Source organism: Carassius carassius, chromosome 5, assembly GCF_963082965.1.
Source record: "Carassius carassius chromosome 5, fCarCar2.1, whole genome shotgun sequence".
NCBI lineage: Eukaryota > Metazoa > Chordata > Actinopteri > Cypriniformes > Cyprinidae > Carassius > Carassius carassius.
This window is the reverse complement of record NC_081759.1, coordinates 31,254,072-31,274,912: the sequence shown is the minus strand read 5'-3', so window position 1 is coordinate 31,274,912 and position 20,841 is coordinate 31,254,072. Positions and strand designations below refer to the sequence as shown.

The 20,841-nt window shown below is 36.7% G+C and overlaps 3 protein-coding genes and 2 non-coding genes across 6 annotated transcripts; 4 read left to right on the top strand and 1 right to left on the bottom strand.

Annotated features, from left to right (window-relative positions):
- Positions 1-21: 21 nt before the first annotated feature.
- LOC132141252 (large ribosomal subunit protein uL11) lies at positions 22-2,708 on the top strand. Of its 2 annotated transcripts, none has more exons than XM_059550605.1 (7): positions 22-181; positions 911-984; positions 1,209-1,307; positions 1,396-1,477; positions 2,138-2,224; positions 2,460-2,572; positions 2,664-2,708. In XM_059550605.1, the coding sequence occupies exons 1-7, from the start codon at positions 145-147 to the stop codon at positions 2,667-2,669; spliced, it is 498 nt and encodes a 165-aa protein (XP_059406588.1). In that variant the 5' UTR covers positions 22-144; the 3' UTR covers positions 2,670-2,708. The 2 variants fall into 2 exon arrangements, with proteins under 2 accessions (XP_059406588.1, XP_059406590.1); XM_059550607.1 differs by having other exon boundaries at positions 24-285.
- LOC132141651 (small nucleolar RNA SNORA65) lies at positions 1,575-1,701 on the top strand. The gene has a single exon (XR_009433919.1). It is a non-coding gene; the product is annotated as a small nucleolar RNA SNORA65 (small nucleolar RNA).
- On the top strand, positions 2,264-2,390 carry LOC132141652 (small nucleolar RNA SNORA65). The gene has a single exon (XR_009433920.1). It is a non-coding gene; the product is annotated as a small nucleolar RNA SNORA65 (small nucleolar RNA).
- Positions 2,709-4,024: 1,316 nt separating the features above from the next.
- pole3 (polymerase (DNA directed), epsilon 3 (p17 subunit)) lies at positions 4,025-5,779 on the bottom strand. The gene is made up of 5 exons (XM_059549197.1): positions 5,620-5,779; positions 5,331-5,411; positions 5,067-5,152; positions 4,863-4,981; positions 4,025-4,761 (listed from the first exon to the last, which is right to left on the bottom strand). The coding sequence occupies exons 2-5, from the start codon at positions 5,394-5,396 to the stop codon at positions 4,586-4,588; spliced, it is 447 nt and encodes a 148-aa protein (XP_059405180.1). The 5' UTR covers positions 5,397-5,411; positions 5,620-5,779; the 3' UTR covers positions 4,025-4,585.
- Positions 5,780-15,880: 10,101 nt separating this feature from the next.
- Positions 15,881-20,045, top strand: ccn1l1 (cellular communication network factor 1, like 1). The gene is made up of 5 exons (XM_059549196.1): positions 15,881-16,137; positions 16,911-17,124; positions 17,733-18,074; positions 18,312-18,514; positions 19,229-20,045. Exons 1-5 carry the CDS (start codon positions 16,063-16,065, stop codon positions 19,538-19,540), a joined length of 1,146 nt encoding a protein of 381 aa, XP_059405179.1. The 5' UTR covers positions 15,881-16,062; the 3' UTR covers positions 19,541-20,045.
- Positions 20,046-20,841: the final 796 nt, after the last annotated feature.

The following is a 20,841-nucleotide window of genomic DNA, read 5'->3' as shown; positions in this document are numbered from 1 at the left end:
TATTGGTGGCATCACGCTTTATCGACCTTTTCCAGTACCTCTTTTGTGGTGAAGGTGCAACGCCTCTCGGTCGTCCCGAATCCGGGTTCATCCGACACCCTCACCAATTCAAGTCGAACTGAGCTCAGCTTCATCTGACACACCATGCCTCCTAAATTCGACCCCAACGAGATTAAAATTGGTATGTGTGGAATACGGTTGCCGTTTGACGGATTTTTGATTAGGTCTGAGCGGCCATGTCTGCGCCTTGGCCTCTCGCGTGCTGGGACTGAAATGAGTAGAAAGGTAAAACTACAAGGACCTAACGGTATAGTTTCGTTAAAGCATTCAAGCTGAGAAGGTTTACGTTCAAACATGAGATATTTGTAGTTTATCCTAGAGGCGTGTATTTTAAATGCTATCTATAGTATTATCTTTGATATCTGTTACTCTCCGTGCATGTGGCGCTGTGAACTACTCGATCTGACGTTGTGATGTGAACTTGTGAATGTAAAAGACAAAGTCCCTGACTTTATCAATTCTGTGGTCTTTGATAAAGTCCCAGTTTCTTGCTGTATTTTCACCGCACTCAGGATAGAAAGATGGTGTTTTCACGTGCTGCTGCTGTAAAACAAAACTACTTGAAGCTATAATGTTTAGACATTTTTAAAAGGTTAATTTACCCGAAAACTCACGTCGTTCCAATCCGGAAGAGACCCATCTGAACGCAAATTAATTTTTTTGGTAAGATACGAGACCCTCCATAGACTGCAATGCAACCACGACGCTCGGTGCTGGAAAGTTTCACTAAGGCTTCTTCCCACTGCAACGTTTAGGAATAAGATTTTGTAATGTATTGCACAGTCTTGTAGTTCTTCAATGAAACTGTAGTAGTTAAAAGTACACAACTTTATTTATTTTTTCCTTCTAGTGTACATGAGATGCACCGGTGGAGAGGTTGGTGCCACTTCCTCTCTGGCCCCCAAAATTGGACCTTTAGGTCTTGTAAGTATAGCTTGGTTCAGTCCGTAATGTTTGATCCTATTGTAAGTCCCCGCCACTGTCTTAGTCTTTAAAAGGGAAATTGAACAATCCAGTTAAGGCTCCTAGTGACCCAGCCAGTGGAAACAGGGCACGCAACATGCTGAAAGGCTTGGAACAAACCAGTTGTGTTGCATCACATTGATGCACTTCCATGCTGTATGCTCATCTTTCACTATTTTTCTCAGTCCCCTAAAAAGGTGGGTGATGACATCGCAAAGGCCACCGGTGACTGGAAGGGCCTCCGAATCACTGTGAAACTGACCATTCAGAACAGGCAAGCAGCGGTAAGCCCTCGAAGCGTTTCAGTCTCTACATTTGGCTCTTGCGGTCATCTAGCCTTTAGATACTTAACAGGTTTTGTTGTTGCTTCAGATTGAGGTGGTGCCATCAGCCTCAGCCCTCATCATCAAGGCACTGAAGGAACCTCCCCGTGACAGGAAGAAGGTCAAGAACAGTAAGTAGCTTTTCACCCCACTTCAATTATACACCCAGTTGGAGGAATCATGACTTTGTGGGTTCTGATCTTTTGTGGTAATTGACTGTGTAAGCCTCCCGCCACTGTGCTTGTCTATAAAAGTGACTTTGTACTGCCAAAGGAAGGCTAATAGTGACCCAGCTCTAGGAAACAGGGCTACCCAACTTAATGGGTGACTCTGTGCCGAAAGGTCTGGAACAAGTTCTATTCCAGTTCTTGCTGGCCAGAATGTTGTTTGACGCACACTGCTGTTCAGAAGTTTGTGGTCCGCAAAAATGAACTCTTAATTCAGCCTGGATGCATTAAACTAAATAAAAATGGTCAGTAAAAACTTGTTTTACAACCAGGTAACACCATTAACTACAAAAAAATGGACATGCCTTATGCGAAGAGACAAATAGGCAAATGACTGCTGAATTATGATCAAAACATAAGCTCCTTGATGTTTCCGTGCAATTGAATTCAGCCAGGATGCATTCAAGTTTTTCAAAAGTATATAAGTTTTAAACATGAGACTTGTCTTAAAATGTTTGTTTCACTAACCTAAAACTTCTGAAAGGTAATGTATATGGTATTAGTTTGTTATTAGCATTCTATACGTGCCTGACGTTTGTATAATGTTTGCATTTTCTATTGTAGTTAAACACTCCGGAAGTGTTTCTTTCGATGAGATCATCAACATCGCCCGTGTCATGAGGCCACGATCTATTGCCAGGGAACTTAGTGGTATGTATTTATCTGTGAGCAATATTTATCGATCAGCCTCCCGCCACTGTGCTAGTCTGTAAAAGGGACTGTGTACTGTCCAGAGGAGGCTAATAACAACCCAGCTCTAGGAAGCAGGACTAATCAACTCTGTGGTTAACCCTGTGCCAAAAAGACTGGAACATGCATTATAACCATGTATGAATGAGAGCTTGATTTAGATGACCTTACAAACTGATCTTGTTCTGTTTATCAGGTACCATTAAAGAGATTCTTGGCACAGCTCAGTCTGTGGGCTGCACCATTGATGGTCGCCCTCCCCATGATGTCATTGATGACATCAACAGTGGTAAAATTGAATGCCCAGCTGTAAGTATTAATGTCATCCATTGGATGCGTGTATCTTTTTTATTTGCCTTTTACTTGCTGGTTTTAACTGTTTATTTTTGCTTTCTTGCAGGAGTAAAAAGAGGATCAAAGACAATAAAACCATTTTTAATGACAAGTCAGTGTTGGTTTTTTTTTTTTCTTTCTCGGTGGTTGTTAAACAGGAATTAATTAGGATGCTAGAAAACCCAAACCAAGATGTAATTTTTTTTTTTTTTTCTGACTTTAACATGAACACCTCCCAATTTCTGTTAAAGCTTATAACCAAGTAGCACTGTCATAATGCAATACCAGAACACAAGACTATAGGTGCTGGTCATATATTTAGAATATCATCAAAAAGTTGATTTTATTTCACTAATTCCATTCAAATGGAGAAACTGGTGTATATTATGTACTTTCATTACAGACTGATATTTCAAATGTTTTATTTCTTTTAATTTTGATTATAACTGACAACTAAGGACAATCCCACATTCTGTATGTCAGAAAATTAGAATATAGCTTAAGACCAATACAAAGAAAGGATTTTTAGAAATCTTGGCCAACTAAAAAGAAAATGAAAAGTATGAGCATGTACAGCAATCATTACTTCGTTGGGGCTCCTTTTGTCTAAATTACTGCAATGTGGCATGGCATGGAGTTGCATCAGTCTGTGACACTGCTCAGGTGTTCTGAGAGCCCAGGCTGCTCTGATGGTGGCCTTCAGCTTTCCTGCATTGTTGGGTCTGACGTATTGCATCTTCCTCTTCCCAATACCCCATAGATTTTCTATGGGGTTAAGGTCAGGTGAGTTTGCTGACCAATTAAGAACAGGGATACCATGGTCCTTAAACCAGGTACTGAAAGCTTTGGCACTGTGTGCAGGTGCCAAGTCCTGTTGGAAAATGAAATCTGCATCTCCATAAAGTTGGTCAGCAGCAGGAAACATCAAGTGCTCTAAAACGTACTGGTATATGGCTGCGTTGACCTTGGGCCTCAAAAAACACAGTGGGCCAACACCAGCAGATGACATGGCAACGCAAGCCATCACTGACTGGAAACTTTACACTGGACCTCAAGCAACCTGGATTGTGTGCCTCTCCCTTTCGTGTCTTGCCCTCTTTGTGCAAGGTGTCAATGGTTGTCTTTTGAACAACTGTCAAGTCTTCCCCATGATTGTATAGCCTACAGCAGGGTTATTCAAAAGTGGTCAAATCAAACATTTGAAATATATTAGTCTGTGTGTAATGAATGAATGAATATACAAGTTTCAGTTTTTGAATAGAATGAGTGAAATAAATCAACTTTTTGATGATATTCTAATTATATTACCAGCACCTGTATATCGGGGACCTTTAAGTCAAAAAGTACTTAATTTGCTATGAGTGGAATACATGTATTTAGAGGTACAATATTACATTAAGCAGATAAACTTAGACCAAAAAGAGAACATTTTAAAATGACAACTCTTTATTTGAGGGAAAATAAAAAAGCTAACATGTACTCAAATTCCCAAGTTATAAAAAGACTCAGTACAAAAGAATGTAAGCTTGGGTATGTGTTGCCCTAGAACAAAAGCCTGACTTTTAAAATGGGAATGGCATAGAACGTTTCACAACAGCAGAAACAAAATGTTTAAGTACTTCTAGCCGCTTACATCTCATTCCTCATAAATCATTAACACACATGACATGTTTTTCCATTTCTTGACTCCAGACACTAAATTTATTTGCTTAACTGTGTGGGTACTACTGCGTTACGTACAAATTATTAAAGTGAATGAGGAGACAATGTGCAGTTTCTCTTTAACTATACCTCACTGTATTCAAAGGAGCACCCCGCAGGAAAGTTGCCACAATCGTTTTTGTACAGTTGCTCAATTTCATAAAGTGAAACACTTGTATTCCAGTACCATAGGCTTGTCCTTGTCCCACCATTAACGTGGAAACTTTTATTTGCCATGGTTAACGAAAACCAGGACGGACTGAACAAATACAAAAATCCTGCTTGCTCTCAGTTCTCCACATCTTCTTCCTCTCCTTCATTCTCTCCCTCCTGCTCATCATCCATGTGCTCGTCTTCCTCTTCATCTCTACTCTTGTCGTTCTCATCTGTGCTGCTCTTCTTCTCCTTGTCCTTACGTTTTTGCTCAGATGCCTCCTTCTTGCCTTTCTGACCTTTTTTGTAAGCTGAAAGAACAACACATAAACCAGTTATACACATATGTCAGATGCTTTAGATAATTCATACCTCTCTGGACCTGAACTCTTCGGTTTCATATAGCATTTACCTTCAAGTGCTTCCCGCAAGGGTTGCAAGAAACGCTCAAACTCCATCTCCTCCATAGCTGACATCACATCTCCAGCGTTGAGTGTCTTCCTTTTTGCTTTCATAGCAAAATTGTTTGCACTGGTTTCAACAAAACAATGGAGGATATATTTGGGTAGGTTGCCAGAGTACAGCTTATCATAACGAGACTAAACGTCTGACTTACCAAGATGTTGCATAGAGAACGAAAACACTGGCTGCTTGAGATATCGCTCGTCTAGCCTCCTTGGAGACGTTAACGCCATCTGGCAACTAAACACGAAAATGAAAACAAGTTGACTGTATACTAATAAACAATAAAACTGCCTGCAGTGACTGAAAGAGACAATTTACTTAGCACTTTCATTTCTATGGTTTTCTCTAAAGCTGCTTTTCAGCTATTAAACGCGTGCTATATAATAACTAACGTTAGCTGTGTGATGACACTTACTGCCTCCTTTATAATCCGCGTGATGACAGCATTGGGAAGATTGAGGTCCTCTGGTCTCTCGGCCATTACACTGAATACACACTTAAAAGAGATGCAACACGACAATGTAATGTATTTTGGTTTATATTAACCGATTTGTGCGGTTTAAGATGCGTGATCAGACGTCAAACTGAACAACCGCGAAAACTTTGTGTTAGCTTAGCCGTCTAACGTTAACTTATCTGAGGGTGAACTGACACCAATTACAATCTAAAACGATTGAAGTGCGTTAAATAACGAATTTCGTTACCTTAAATATGCGTTAGATGAAATATCCGCAAATCAGTTCCCTACAAAACAAGCGAATATGTACAAAAGCAAGTGTGCTTCACTGCTCTGCAGCCCGCTCGATCATCCAAACCCATGCGTTAACCTTTCACCTCTCACACTGCTGCCCCGCCAACCAATGAACGGCTCAGTCTTAAACATGGAAGATACACTGTGTGCGTGGTTGCATAAGTGACACTTTTACGTTTTATCTATAGTATATATTACACGGAATACCTCAAATGTGAATTTTAAGGTCGCTTTGTTTTGGGGTTTGTTTTTTAAGGCGCTAACGTTACCAGTAAATCACTACGACGGTTCACATCCTGCTAGCAGTTGTAGTCCTGTCAGTCCTTATTTAGCAAACGTACGTTTTGGGAAAAAAATTCAATACGGTTTAGCCTTTTATCTTAGTAATATATTGAACATTAATCTTCCAAAAATCATAGCAAATTCCCGAGGATCCCAAACATCTATATCATATATCAAGTTTGCGGTTTCAGTGGTTGATTTCAGTTGGCTTATGGGCTGTTGTTTTTGGGCCACTTCGCAACATTCAGATGGCAATTCTATTTATCTGCATCTCAGATCGTGTGAAGTAAACTCAGAATGTCAGAATGGATCTCTGTACAAACTGAACGTTTTGTTTTTCTTTACAATTCTCCCTCTTGCTCATTTCATCTTAAAACAAGTCCACATTGAATAATGTGTTTATTTTCCTATTAGCGGGACTTTCTGAAGCAGTGGTCACGTAGCAATACAGTTCAACTGCTCAATTTACACGGAATGTATATTGTAGTAATTTCATGGTCTTGCAAGTGCGTTTGTTAATCTTCTCAGATCACCAATTATAGCATATGTTTCAAATATTTGAGAGGCTATTGCTTGCGTGAGAATGAATGTGAAACGTGGCACACTGCTTTGCTGCTGAAGCAAACGATGAAGAAATATATATATATATATATATATATATATATATATATATATATATATATATATATATATATATATCTCAAACGTTTTTTCCATTGCATCACATTTTCCGAATTTACCTAAAGTATGTATCTGATCTATATATTTATTTTCTTAAAAGTGGAAAACTGTTTGGCTACATGGTGAGGCTTTATGAAATAAAATTGATTAATTAATTTATTATTAATTAGATTAATAAATAATTAATGATTATAAAGCATTCTGGTCTCCATGTGTGGTCACCCTGAAATGGTAGTTAAGGATATATAAAGTTTTGCATGTAGATTTTTCCATAATGAACAGACTCATAAAAGTGAACTGCTGGTGGGTGTGGCTTTTTTTACTTGAATGATTGCCATACAATTGTGTCAACCTCAATTGTGGTAAATTGTAAAGACTTTCCATGATTCCCCCCCCACCCCGCCCCCCCGCTTTCTTTGATGCTCATCAAATGTGTTGAGGTTAGCTTTACATATTAGCTCATAAACCAATTAACATTTAACACCATGTTGTCTTTTTATAGAGACTGGTAATGTTTCATTCTTTTTCTTCACCCTCTGGCAAATGATGTCATTCAAATGCTCACGTTTTAAATTACATCTTTAGATCTGAATGTAACTTAGTATGGCTGCAGTTTACATTAGCTTGTGAACTAAGAGTAGGTTTGGAGTTTGCATTAGCCTAATTAGGATAAACCAGATTTATTAACAGGGATCTAATTCAATCTAAGGAAGGACATCACATTTAACAATGTTAACACCAGGTGTCACTAATAATACCGATAATACTTCTCTGTTGTATAATTAAGACCATCTCTATTGTAGAAATAATTGTTAATTAATTAGTAAAATGACTTTATTTTTCTGCTTATAAGCCTTCACTGTAGGATTCCCATGAAATTCAGCGGGAAAATGCTGGTTGTCTATAACTTTGATTAAACCCAATAATTAAAGCAGTCACTTTTTAAAAATGCATTCTAATGAACTGAACTGTATCATGTGGAATGTAAACTATTTAGATTTCCATATTATTTCTGTTATATTTATAACTTTTACTCAAACTTCAGATATTGATGCAGAGATGCAGTTTAATTTTTTCTAGTTATTTTTATGTCTAGAGCATTTATTATTATCAATATTTTATTAAGACAGCAGCATAATGCTACATGGGACTCAAAGAAGAATTCAAAAGTAAAATATGTTTTTCAACCATTCAGCAGTAACTTAAATGTAGAGTGTTTTTATTTATTTATTATTATTATTTTTTTTTGTAGTGAGGTAAAGTTAAATGGAACAGAGACTAAATCATTGTTTTTATAAAGGGTGATGTGTAATTGTTGCCGTTGCTTTTAACCAGTTGATCATGACTTCATTTAAGAGTCTTTAGGAGTTTCCTGAAATTAAATACTAAATTAAATCCAGTTTAGTATCTGGATTCCACAATAAAATCCATTGTTCCACAAATTCAGATGACTAATACAAGTGGCAAAAATAGGGAAATGTGTAGGCTTTGTCAGATTTTTGGTCAGGATTTCAGACAGCAAAACTCTAGTGTTAATTAAATGGAAATTTCAAAATTTTTTAGTTGAGCTGAACTAAAAAATAAATAATATTTATTTGCCATTCAAGTACCAAACTCCTCAAACATTTTCTGAAAAAAGTGCATTTCCATGAGTTCAGATAATGTGTTTGTCACTGTTCAATCAATGTTAAAACCAATATTTGTAAGAATTTTCACCTTCCACAATAAAGGCCATCACTTATTATGTCTATTACTCGTAGTCACGTGCTTCCACAGGCCACAGTTCCTAAGGAAGGATAGGAAGTCAGAGTTCCCCAGTCTCATTCATTTCCTTTAAGGTTCAACCAAGAAAGTCTTAACAGAAACAGGAAACAAGTCCAACGACCAGCCCTCTACAATAGATGTTCTCAGGAAAGGGCACAACCAAAAGAATACATAAATACTGCCGTCATTGTCTGGACATTTGTCTGCTTCTGCTTTAAGACAGACAGGCCTCCCTCTCAAGAGGTCACCCAAAGACTTATGTTGATGGAAATTTGCATTGGAATACATCTTAGATTTACAATAATTATCTAAGTAAAGAGATTGCAGTGGTCTTATGTTTTATAAATTGGCTGAAGATTATACGTTTTCAACACTGAACATTTTACTTTCATCTTTACTTTGCATCTTTACAGGGTAAAATCATAATAATGCATTCAAACGTCTCATAGATCATGAATCTTTTTACCTCTAATACAGAATGAAAAAATAATTTGTATTAAATATTTGTATTGCATTACATAACTAAGATACTTCACACACTTGCTTGTACTTTTTTTCTCTTGCAGCGGTTTCCATTTTATTTTTTCAGTTCTTTAGTTGACAAAGAACACTGCATAAAACATTCAACTTGATCACCACAATTGCTTTCATTGAGTCTGCAATCAATCAAAATACATGACAACTCGATCCATGGAGCCTTTTTAAAAGATCATAAACATATCATTTGTGTTTTCTTTATATTACGAAAATCTGCTTTCTTTTATGCATCCTGAGTCACTGTTTCCATGTGGGAAAAAGCATTTTCATAAGTGAAAACAGTCTTTTTGTGAATCTAATTTGACCTTTTGTATACTTTTATACAAACTGGAAATAGCATAAAAGAGACAACTGCTTTCTGGAAGCAGTCTGTAGACAAGTTAGAAATGAACAGCACTTACCATGGCCTATTAAAATGAAAAATAAAAAGACTTATAGGGGACTGCTAAAATCAAAGTATATGATCAGCATAACTAAATCTATCTTCTCTGCATGTGTCAATCCAAAATGATTACCATAGTGGCCGGCACAACATTAACAAAAAATTACCGAGTGTTCTATGAAGGACTGATTACATTTTTTTTTTTATTACATTGATTGACCCAGGTTTTTGCAAGATAAAACTTATGCAGTCTGAATTTCTCCCGGTCATAACATATTTTAGCTTCCAAGTTCAGAACCAAAACATTTGCCATCAACAGTTACCTCAGCCTTGGCTCTAATCCTAATCTTCACCCATGCCTCTATTACACCTCATATCTGCTGCACACCTGAATGATCTTGTCTTTCACAGAGGACAGTAATTTTGAAGAAGGTTTGGGCAGTGGAGGAGTGGAGGAGGGTGGTTCATGCTTTCCTTACGGCTGTCAACACCTCCATTTTGTAAGAGTGAAGGAACTCAAACTGAATAAATAACAGGCTCACGTGAGTGATGAGAAGCGAATGTCTGAATGAACCTCATTGAAACACACCTGTGGAGAACACCACCTTCACCTGTTTGAACTTCTGGCCCATTTATGAGGTTAAGGGGGCACATGCTGCAATGTAAGGGACAGAAAACTCCTACTCAAGCCAGCGAAGACAGCTGATTCACATTATGCGCTTATGAATATGGAGGAAATATCTTTCAACAAACAAGATTCTGATGTTCATACCCAATGGACACTTACTATACACAGACCATAGGTAAGGAGTTGTGACTGGCATTCCAAAGCAAAAGAAAGCTAAAGATCTGAAGGAAGAGGTGCACGCAACGCCAATAAGTTATGCTTAGAAAGGTGAAGTGTTCTGTCTCTGTCTGCAAACTTTGACATGGTCTGCAAAAAAAAAAAAAGTGGGGAGTGAAGGTTCAGATAAAAATATACTTTACAGTAGATTTTTTTTCCCAGGCAACATTTGTACAGACTTCATATATCTTAGCCTAGTGTTATTGTAAATTCACACAACACACACACACACACACACACACACACACACACACACACACACACACACACACACACACACATTTATGACATTAAAATCACCTTTACCACAAATGTTGCATTAACTGCTTCCAACATTTTTTCTTACTTAAGTATAAGGCAAAACAATTATATTGTGAACAATAAATCCAAACATTAACAACAACAAACAAAATTAAAATCTAAATGTTTTTGTTAAAGAAGACCTTGAAAGTGATTAACTCTTTACCATTACTAGAGATGTGGTTTCTGCTCACTTATCACTCCATTCATCTTATTTTTTATATTTAATGTGTCTGGCTTCTGGTGTCATTCACTTTTAGCTGTACAAAATAGCTTGTTCTCCAGCTTGATATTGCGATTTTTACCGTTTACTGTTAGAAATTTTGATACACGTATGTTATATTTTCTATAGATCAGTGTTTCTGTAATGTTTCAAATTGACACCCCTTCCAACGGCACAGCTCAGCAACTTGTATCTAAAATTCAAATTCCCATTCGACTTTGCTTGGTCATACATGTGTATGAAAATTTCCAACTCCTTGAAAGCACCATCATACCCCACCATGCAGTACTACTTTCATGTCTCTCATATCACACCTCAGACTCACTTTCTCACATTTCATACAAATGCAGCTGGTGCCATTTTTGTCACATGCTGCATTTGAATATGCCTACTTCCATACTATAATATGGAAATACAATACGCTGGAAGAGTAGAATGTCTGAAAATAGCAGGCAAAAAAAGAACCTGTCCTACTACTTCCACCAAGATTCTGGAGAATTCAATGGACACTACTAGGTGAAGAGCTGTGAATGGCAGTTGAAGTGACACAACTGTGACAGTTACAACATTGCACAAATGCAATATGAATGTCATGCATCTCATATTCATACTATTACAAAAACCTCTTTTTTATGTTTGTGATGTAAGTTTGAAACCAAATGACTAGACAGTATGTGACTTTGAAAGTTACCAATTGTAGTAACAATCTATATCTTCTGTATTTATATATATATATATATATATATATATATATATATATATATATATATATATATATATATATATATATATATTCTACTGTAATATTTTGAGAAAATTAACAGTTGACAAAATCCAACTTCTTTAGACTAGTCAAAGCAGCTTGACTCCTGAAGTGTACCTTGGCTCAAAAATGATTCCGATCAGTGTGGCAGTTTTGAAATGAAATGAAGCATTCTGAACAGACGTCATTTGAGGAATGTCTTTTTGCACAGCACTGGCAGTGGAAAAAGTTGAGATGCTCTGTACACATTGGGCACAGGGTTCATCAGAAGCAAACAAATAGAGGCGACTCTGTGATGATGCATGAGCCTGTCAGAGAGCACCCAGCACTGAATACAGACCAGCAGTGTAGGGTCCGATGGAACCTGAAATTCTCTATCCATCACAAGCTGGTTCCCTCATATACACATTCAATCTCATGTATGCACATTCACTTGATAAGCTGAACTTCACTCTCTGGAAACTGAAGGATTCTCTAAATATCCAGACAAGAATGCCCTGAGAACATATTTCAATAACTAAAAGTCTAATCTGTGTGCACACACAAACACATACACGTACGTAAACACAAAGGGTTGTTTGACTTCCTGATGAGTCTATTCTTTCTAGACCTAACATAGCTACTGTAACCTTTGCAAAATACTCAACTGCATATCCAACTCTCTAAGGTCCCTCCCCAACCCCTGTGTGATTTACGAGCATTGAGCATTCTTAAGCGAATCGTCAAATCCTGCAAACCCTAAAGTATCCTTGGTATCTGCTAGAAGTGTTTCACACCATGCCTGGTATTTCATGCCAGCATTTTGAACCCTTTCAGTTTTTTTTGACTCATCAACGGGAGAACTGTCTGTTTGATTATGTTGGCCTGAAAGTGGCATATTTCAGCTGCCCTCTGAACAATATCATAAAAGAGGTGTTGTTGATACAAGGTGAGTTTGTGTTGAAAAACGGATGTATAGAGGAGAAAGATACATATTTGGGGAGTTAATATTGGCACATGTGGCTTAATTTTTTCCATCGCTGGTGTGTTTAGGGGATTATTTCCAGGAACATTTAAAGATGTTGTTGCATTAAACAGAAAGCTAAACAGCTCCAGGGGTAAAAATCGGTTCCCAGCAGTTTCCCTCTCACACACTTACCAGCTGCAACTCTTAGTCATATTCTGAGTGGAAGTTTCATATTTGATCTAAGCATCAGGATGTTCAACAACAATCTCACGAAAGGGTCTCAAGGTCACATTTTATATTTAAAAGTAAAAGTCTATTATTAGAACACTTTGATAGTTTGTGTTGTAAATAGAACAGTTTAACTCATTTACCCCCTTCCAAATTCTCTTAATTATTGATTAACATATACATTTTATTGTATTTATATATTATGGTAACATTTGATGTGTCTTTGTTTATGAATTGAGTTAAATTAATAAAAATGGCAAAACAATTATTTACAGTATTTTTACAGTCGGGTGGCTTGCCCTCTTCAGGTTGGTGGAGAGTTCCTGCCTCAAGTGGAGGAGTTTAAGTATCTTGGGGTCTTGTTCACGAGTGAGGGAAGGATGGAACGGGAGATTGACAGACGGATCGGTGCAGCTTCTGCAGTAATGCGGTCGATGTACCGGTCTGTCGTGGTGAAGAAAGAGCTGAGCCGCAAGGCGAAGCTCTCGATTTACCGGTCAATCTACGTTCCTACTCTCACCTATGGTCATGAGCTTTGGGATGTGGGAAGAAGATGTATGTATGTATGTATGTATGTATTTTTACAGTCATGTTTATGAAAAATCCATTAGAAAAATGAGAACTGAGTAAAAAATAGAATCAATTTAATAAAATGCCATTTGCAGCCAACGGCACAATGCAAAAACAATCTAAGGTTGTAATCTGTTGATTGATTGCTTCATGTAAAATATGAATACAGTATGGTTTCCATCTGGTTATGAGTCAAATGTGACCTGGACATTTCTTGAGATCTTAGTTCTTTTTCCATATTAAAAGGAATTAGGTCAGTATTCCTCAAGTATAAATGCTTGTCTTTAGATACATTTTTTTCAGTGATTTTGATTCATACTGTTTTGAGATTGTTTTAGTTTCAGCAGATGTAGTTTCCATTGCTTTGCAGACTCTGTGCGGCAAGTCTAAGTGTTGCCATGGTATTAGTTTATTAGTTGGTTCAATCTCTATTGCTTTTTTACTTCTATTTTTAGGCAACTTTTATTATTCTTTCCCCAGGCAGACAGATGAATATATACACACACTGATTTCCCACTGTGCAGTTTTGACATGCTTCTCTTGCTAATATGCAAAGCTGCTGATCCCTCACTTGACTGTTTTCATAGCAATGCACTGTAGATGTTCCAGAATTCAACATGTATATGTCTTTATCTTTATTTTTCCTTCTTTTAGCATTCAGGATGGCAACTGTTTTGTCTGACAAGAACTCAAACTCATACTTAAAATTAGAAGTACATGTAGGAACAAGGGTCAGTTAAGGTAACCTAAGATATTGAGTAATATTGGACACCCAAGATTTGATGAATACATTTCTAGCTCCTAATTGTTTTGTCATGTCATTGTGGTCTCATTTGTTGGTCTGAAGTAACTTACTGACAATTTAAAAACAGTAAATTGCATTTGCTATTATTTGTTCTCTATAAGTTGATAATTTTATCGTAGAATGTGAATATTATTTATTCTCTTGGTAAAGCACTTTGGAAACACTCTAATAGGGACCAAGTCTCACTATTAACTAGTTGCTTTGCATGCCTATATTAACATATTGGATGTTTATTAGTACTTATAAAGCACATAATGTGCATGACCATATTCTACATCCCTAATCCTACCTAATATCTAAACTTATAACAACTACCATACTAATTTATAAGCAGCAAATTAATAGGGTATTGTGGCAAAATGTGTAGTTAATGGTTTGTTAACATCAAGAACCTTAAAATAAAGTGTGACCAGCGCTTTATTATGACTTGCGTTGGACCCAGAGAAAAATGATTAACCACAAAACAAGATGACACTGTGGTGGAAATTTTCATGACGTTCTGAAAAATGATACTTTTGTGATGTTATGCACAGATTAAAGTTAAATAAACAAATCAAAGTGCAACATTTTTTGACTCATCCTCATGCTATTCCCAACTTGTCTGACTTTTTTTTCTTCTTCTGTTGAACACAGAAGATATTCTGAAGAATTTTAAACCATTCGTGTCCAATGAGACCCACAACTGACTTTCATTGTATGGACAAAACTGTTTTGAGAATATCTTCTTTTGTGTATCATGAAGGTGTGTAAATGATGCCAAGATTTTGTTTTTGAATGAACTCTTTAAGAGAAGAGCAGTGACCTGGACTTTAATACACACACACTAATACCACAGAACTATTGTTATTATAGAGAAATTTCAATTTCCACACACAAATAACTAACTTCCTTAACGGCTCTCTAACCATTGATGGTCTCATTATGAACTGCAGATGAATTACAAGCATTTGTGTCATGGTGCCACAAATACATGCTTACAGTGTGTGTCCTTACTTGTTTGGTGTCTCTTTAACTTGTTCAAATTCCTGCTGCATGACTCTATTATCAGTCATTACAGCCATTTTCTGCATATGCTTTGACGCATCTCCATCAGACTTCAGCCCTGACCCTGTAGATGTCACATCAGTGCTTCATCAGGGGAATGTCATTCCAGCTGCTCTTCTGACACGTTGGGCACAGGAATAAATGAAAAGCTCCACAGAGTGACATTTCCACACCACCTACTCTTTCATACATATGATTTTCCTCTCTTTCTTTCCTTCGCTCTTACTCAGATTTTGTGAGTGGATACACCACTGAACAGGCTGGCAGCTATGTGCCATGTGTGTGATATGTCTCGCCACTGCTGCGGTGAGAGCGAGTGCCGTCTCATGAACCGTCTGTGCTGTCTGCAGGGGAGGTGAGAGGGATTGCTCAGTGTGTCACTGGACTTAACTCTGAGCAAAATGGATTAGACTACCTTTCCTGTATTTCACAACAACCCAGACTAGCTCGTGAAATCAGATACAAACACCTTTCATTATTTCTAGCAGTTTCTCCAGCTCTAGTTTTCATTTGCTGTCTATATAATATGATAGTTAGAGAAGGTTAATGCACTACTAGTATTAGAAGTATCTAAAGATTTTGATCTTACCATTAATTCTTAATAAAAGATACAAGCAAAAAAGAAAATAAACTTTTACCTTTTTCTTTCTATGTCTAAAGTAACCTGTCAAATCTGTGTGTGTGTGTGTGTGTGTGTGTGTGTGTGTGTGTGTGTGTGTGTGTGTGTGTGTGTGTGTGTGTGTGTGTGTGTGTGTGTGTGTGCGAGTGTGTGATGTCAGAGGGGGTTGTGCACAGCTGTCTATAAAAGTGGCAGTTTCTAAGGAAATCCAGTGTGAGCAGAGCTTTACAGTTTTATCCATTAAGCAATTCCCAAACAGGCTTCAAGAGAAAGGGGCGAGTGTGGATTGCCAACCAGTCAATTTCTTTTTGAACTGACAACTAAATCAGAAGACACTTTTTGAACATCTTAAAGACTACTTGTAACTCATCCAAACAGAGCACCAACTGAAACATCTTGAATGAAACTATGTCCCATCTGAGGAGCCTACTGAGGCAAGGACATTTTATCACACTGGTGCTGCTGTCATGGGCCGCTGTGGAGGTGAGATTGTGCTCCGTTTGATGGTTTGAACTTGAATGTACATTCAGGTAGACTCTAATATAATTGAAAATAAATGTAGCAAACTACCATAACAATTTAGGGAACATTAAATAGTTTTACTGCTCTTCTGTAAACGATGATCTGAGACTTTTATTGATCAATAATTTAAATAAGGTCATACTGTTATAATACGCACAGGTATAATAAAGTAGTAAAACAAACGCACACCTTTTGAGGAGCAAGTTAAAGGAGTAGATTAAACAAAGAAAAAAATATAACTGCACACTTCCTTAAGCACTGTTTGTTTATTACCCTAATAAACATATAGTGTTTAAGGGAGTATTTTTTCCACATAGAAAAATGTTCTAATCACGATGTCAGTTTTCGATTGCAGATAAAATCTTTATTTTTAGCACCTATTGCAACATTTTAGTACAGGGAGTGATAGGGCACTGAATCCACTTTTCACCTTATTTGTGTCAGGTTTTTGGCTTACAGAGCAATTACTATTCTTGAATGTGGTCTAATATAGAGGCAGAATGAATTTACTGTATAATGACTTTATAAGGAGGTTAAGGAGGTTACTACAATAAATCATCTGCTTTATTGCAAAACTGTGGCGTTTTAAACTTTTTTTTTTTTTTTTTTTTACATTTTTAAGTGAAAGCAACTTATTATCTCTTGATTTATGGGATGGAAGAAAGAAAAATGTCTCAGATAGGCTAGTGTATTTCAACATCAGTCCTTACTCGTTTCCTTCTGTGCTTTCTCAGGCGCAGAGAGGCTGTCCAGTGAAATGCTCTTGTCCTTCCTCGCCCCCCTCGTGTCCTCCTGGTATCAGTTCGGTTCTGGACTCATGTGGGTGCTGTCGGGTCTGTGCCAGGCAGTTTAACCAAGACTGCAGCCCTGCCGAGCCCTGCGACCACATCAAAGGACTGCGCTGCCACCTAAAGGCCGCTGGAGACCCTAACAGAGGCTTGTGTAGAGGTAAGAGCAATAAAGACACTGTGACCCTGGACCACAAAACCAGTTATAAGTAGCATGGGTATATTTCAAGCCAAAAATACATGTATGGGTCAAAATGATCGATTTTTTTTTTCATAAATCATTAGGATGTGTTAGGTAAAGATCATGTTCCATGAAGATATTTTGTACATTTCCTACACATCAACACTGCATGTTTGATTAGTAACTAACATGCATTGCTAAGAATTTCATTTGGACAACTTTAAAGGTGTTTTTCTCAACAAAAAAAGATTTAGATATTTTTTGCACCCTCAGATTCCAGATTTTCAAATAGTTGTATCTCAGCCAAATACTGTCCTATCCTAACAAACTACATCAGTGCAAAGCTTGTTTATTCAGATGATCTTAATTTCAAACAATTGACCCTTATGACTGGTTTTTTGGTCCACATTAAACAGTGCTGTCACTGTTAAAACTAAACTATTAAAAATAATTTTCGCTCACTGAAATATATAAATACTAGATAAAAACATTTAAAAAAGGTCTAAAGTGATTTACTGGACTTAGCCTGCTTAATCAATGTATTATACTCATGCTAATCAAGCAATATTACTTTTAATTCGGTCCAGCTGAGGCTCAGGGTCGCCCATGTGAGCTGGATGGACGGGTCTATCAGCATAGCGAGGACTTTCAGCCAACTTGTGAGCATCAGTGCACGTGTGTTGATGGAGTAGTCGGCTGCGTCCCACTGTGCCCACACCACATCTCTCTACCCGACTGGCACTGTTCCTGCCGCCGCCTCACCAAACTGCCCGGTAGCTGCTGCCAGGAGTGGGTGTGCGACGATGACAACCGCATTGCTGAAGTGGAGCCGTTGCCTGATGCACATCCACAAGAGCACACAGACCTAACAGGCAATGACTTACTTGTATCTTCTTCTTGGGACAGCAGTGCAACAGCCCCTTATCAAGGTAGATGCATAACATGGCATTAAAATATATAATGTGTAGAAAAAAACTGATAAAGAAAAACAAATGACATAAACAATACATTGATATTAAAAAGTATGATCTACAGCAGTGTTTTCTAACTTTTGCGCACAGAAAAAAATTGATCATGGTTAAATAAACACTGAATATATATGGATTTGCTATGTTCATCATAGTTTAGGAATTACAAGGTATTCATCATATTCTTTTTTTCTTAAGAGTGGATTTCATCCTCTAAGTCCCACCCCATCCTTCCAACCACCTGCTTACTGCAAGTCACTGATTGGTCCCCGTGCTCAGCCACCTGTGGAATGGGCGTGTCCAGCCGTGTAACCAATAGTAATCCTGAGTGTCGGCTCGTCAGCGAAACTAGGCTCTGTCAGATACGAGAATGTGGTGTCAACCCTGCACCATCACTGAAGGTAAGTTTTGTCTGCAGACACACATATATATATATATATATATAAGATTTTTTTATTTATTTAACATTATAAAATAATAAAAAAATATATTTAGTAGTGGTAATTTTCTAAGTATTTTCAGCTTTGTAATAGGCTATAATATTTAAGCATCATAAAATATCATATTTAAATATAATATTTAAACAATATAAAATTACAATATATATAAATTTCATTTATTACTATAAGTAAAACTATTAAAATGTATTTTAGCTAAATAAAGCAGAAAAAATATACATTATATTAGATGAAAAACTGAATTAAATATGAACTAAAATGACTAAAACTTATTGTAACCCATTTATTAAAACTTAATATTAAATATTAAATATTAAAACTAAAATAAAATTAAAACTGTAAAATTAATTCAAATTATTAATAAATACTATAACACAAATACAATAAAATAACACAGATGTAATATTTGTCTTTGTAAACTTGTAAATGTATATACGTGTAAAATCGAAACTTTATCTGTGAATACCATAAAGAATATAAATATAAAATTTAAAGAGTATAATTTTTAAACAATATAAAATGATCAAAACAAATATCTGCTTAGATTTTTATAATTTAAAAAATATTAATAATTTTGATATTTTCATTTTAATGTTTGATCAACTGCTTTTGTTCTGTATTGAAGTAGATTTCTCTCTCTCTTTCTCATTCACTTAGAAAGGAAAGAAGTGTCAGAGAACCACACGATCACCGAAACCTGTGCAGATCGTATTTGCAGGATGCTTCACTGCTCGCCGCTACCGGCCTCGTTCATGTGGATCCTGCTCAGACGGTCGCTTCTGTGTTCCCTCTGTGACACGTACAGTCCCTCTATACTTTCATTGTCCTGAGCCAGAACGAGACGACTTTACCCGCAACTTCATGTGGATACAGCGCTGCAGCTGCAGTCAAAGAGACAGCAGACAGGGCCTGTCATCACAAGCAGAGTTCTTCAATCTGCCAAATGATATATACACACATAGACACTGACGTTAGCTCAAGAGCACATTCAAAAATGTTTTCTCACTTTCCTATCTACTGTACCAGATTTTCTGTGGAAATGTTTTAGCCCAGGATTCAACTAAATGTATAAAGCTTAGAAACAGGTTTATCATTGCTGTTTTATCAAGTATGCTGTAGTGACACAATGGAAAAATAATGAATGTAAAGCAGTTATTTGAAGAAAAACATACAATAGTATAATCCACACCATAATATAGCGTGCACACACACTAATAATTCAATATTTAGGCCCTTTTGTTGTATTCATAAAAACAGATTTACTGTATATAGTATAAATATGTTTTAATACCACTGTACAAATATGATGTTTTATTTCTATTTTATAATATTTAATAGACTTCAACTCTTGTGAAGTGTCATATTCAAACCTCAATTTTTTTGAGGTGAATGGCAAATAACAAATATGGAGCAAATACATGCATATGTATAATTACAATAGTTTCATTTTGTAAATTAAATTTATTACAATTTACTTTTTGTCTTTGGGTTTATTGCGTCTGATATTGACAAATAAGTGATCAGAACAGAATAGAATTGTCATTAATCATAAAAAAGATGTCTTTTGAGTTACAAAACACATTCACTTATATCATCATTAGAACACATAAACATGGCCAGGTCAATTTTTCTAAATGACTTTGGTGTTGCCAATGTTATATTTCTCTCTGCTTTATCTCCGTCTCTCACTTTCTCACAGACATCTGAGACTTTCAGCACTGACATGACAGGGTTACAGAAAATGCCTGAAATTGTTGAGAATGTGCAGGATGGCAGGTGTAAATAAGTGACGATGGCTGTACAATCCCACAGATACTTTCACAGAACATTTGAGCCACACATGCTGTGAACATTTGTCACTCTTTGATGAGTCAGCACATGTTTTGTCTGTATGTCGGGACTCGGGTAACACAACCACAGCTTATGACAGAATCTATTAAATATACTGTGGCAGTGAAAACACAGTCACTATGACACACAGCCACAGTCTTCCATTGGTATGTTCTGTGTAGTTTATTCTTCACCATTCCAATGGAATTTAGGAATAGTTATGAATGAGTATAACTGAGCAAGACTACCATAAAGGGAAAAAAATGTTTTGGATTGACTAACGATCAACAATAGCAATGACAGATGCAGAACATTTCTAGCTACTGACCATTACATAACGATTTACCCTTCATGTCTAATTTCGACATTAAAACATAAAATCCCTTTTGAGATGTCGAAAAAACCCAAATTCTTGTTTGTAGCATTCATGAGAGAGAGAG

Excerpts from the sequence above, each read along its gene's own strand:
- LOC132141252 (XM_059550605.1), top strand. The coding sequence starts at position 145 with ATGCCTCCTAAATTCGACCCCAACGAGATTAAAATTG. Across the intron at positions 182-910 it reads CCCCAACGAGATTAAAATTG|TGTACATGAGATGCACCGGT; the intron begins GTATGTGTGGAA and ends TTTTCCTTCTAG. Across the intron at positions 1,308-1,395 it reads TTCAGAACAGGCAAGCAGCG|ATTGAGGTGGTGCCATCAGC; the intron begins GTAAGCCCTCGA and ends TTGTTGCTTCAG.
- pole3 (XM_059549197.1), bottom strand. The coding sequence starts at position 5,396 with ATGGCCGAGAGACCAGAGGACCTCAATCTTCCCAATGCTGTCATCACG. Across the intron at positions 5,153-5,330 it reads CGCGGATTATAAAGGAGGCA|TTGCCAGATGGCGTTAACGT; the intron begins GTAAGTGTCATC and ends TTTCGTGTTTAG. Across the intron at positions 4,762-4,862 it reads CTTGCGGGAAGCACTTGAAG|CTTACAAAAAAGGTCAGAAA; the intron begins GTAAATGCTATA and ends TTGTTCTTTCAG.
- ccn1l1 (XM_059549196.1), top strand. The coding sequence starts at position 16,063 with ATGTCCCATCTGAGGAGCCTACTGAGGCAAGGACATTTTATCACACTG. Across the intron at positions 16,138-16,910 it reads TGTCATGGGCCGCTGTGGAG|GCGCAGAGAGGCTGTCCAGT; the intron begins GTGAGATTGTGC and ends GTGCTTTCTCAG. Across the intron at positions 17,125-17,732 it reads TAACAGAGGCTTGTGTAGAG|CTGAGGCTCAGGGTCGCCCA; the intron begins GTAAGAGCAATA and ends AATTCGGTCCAG.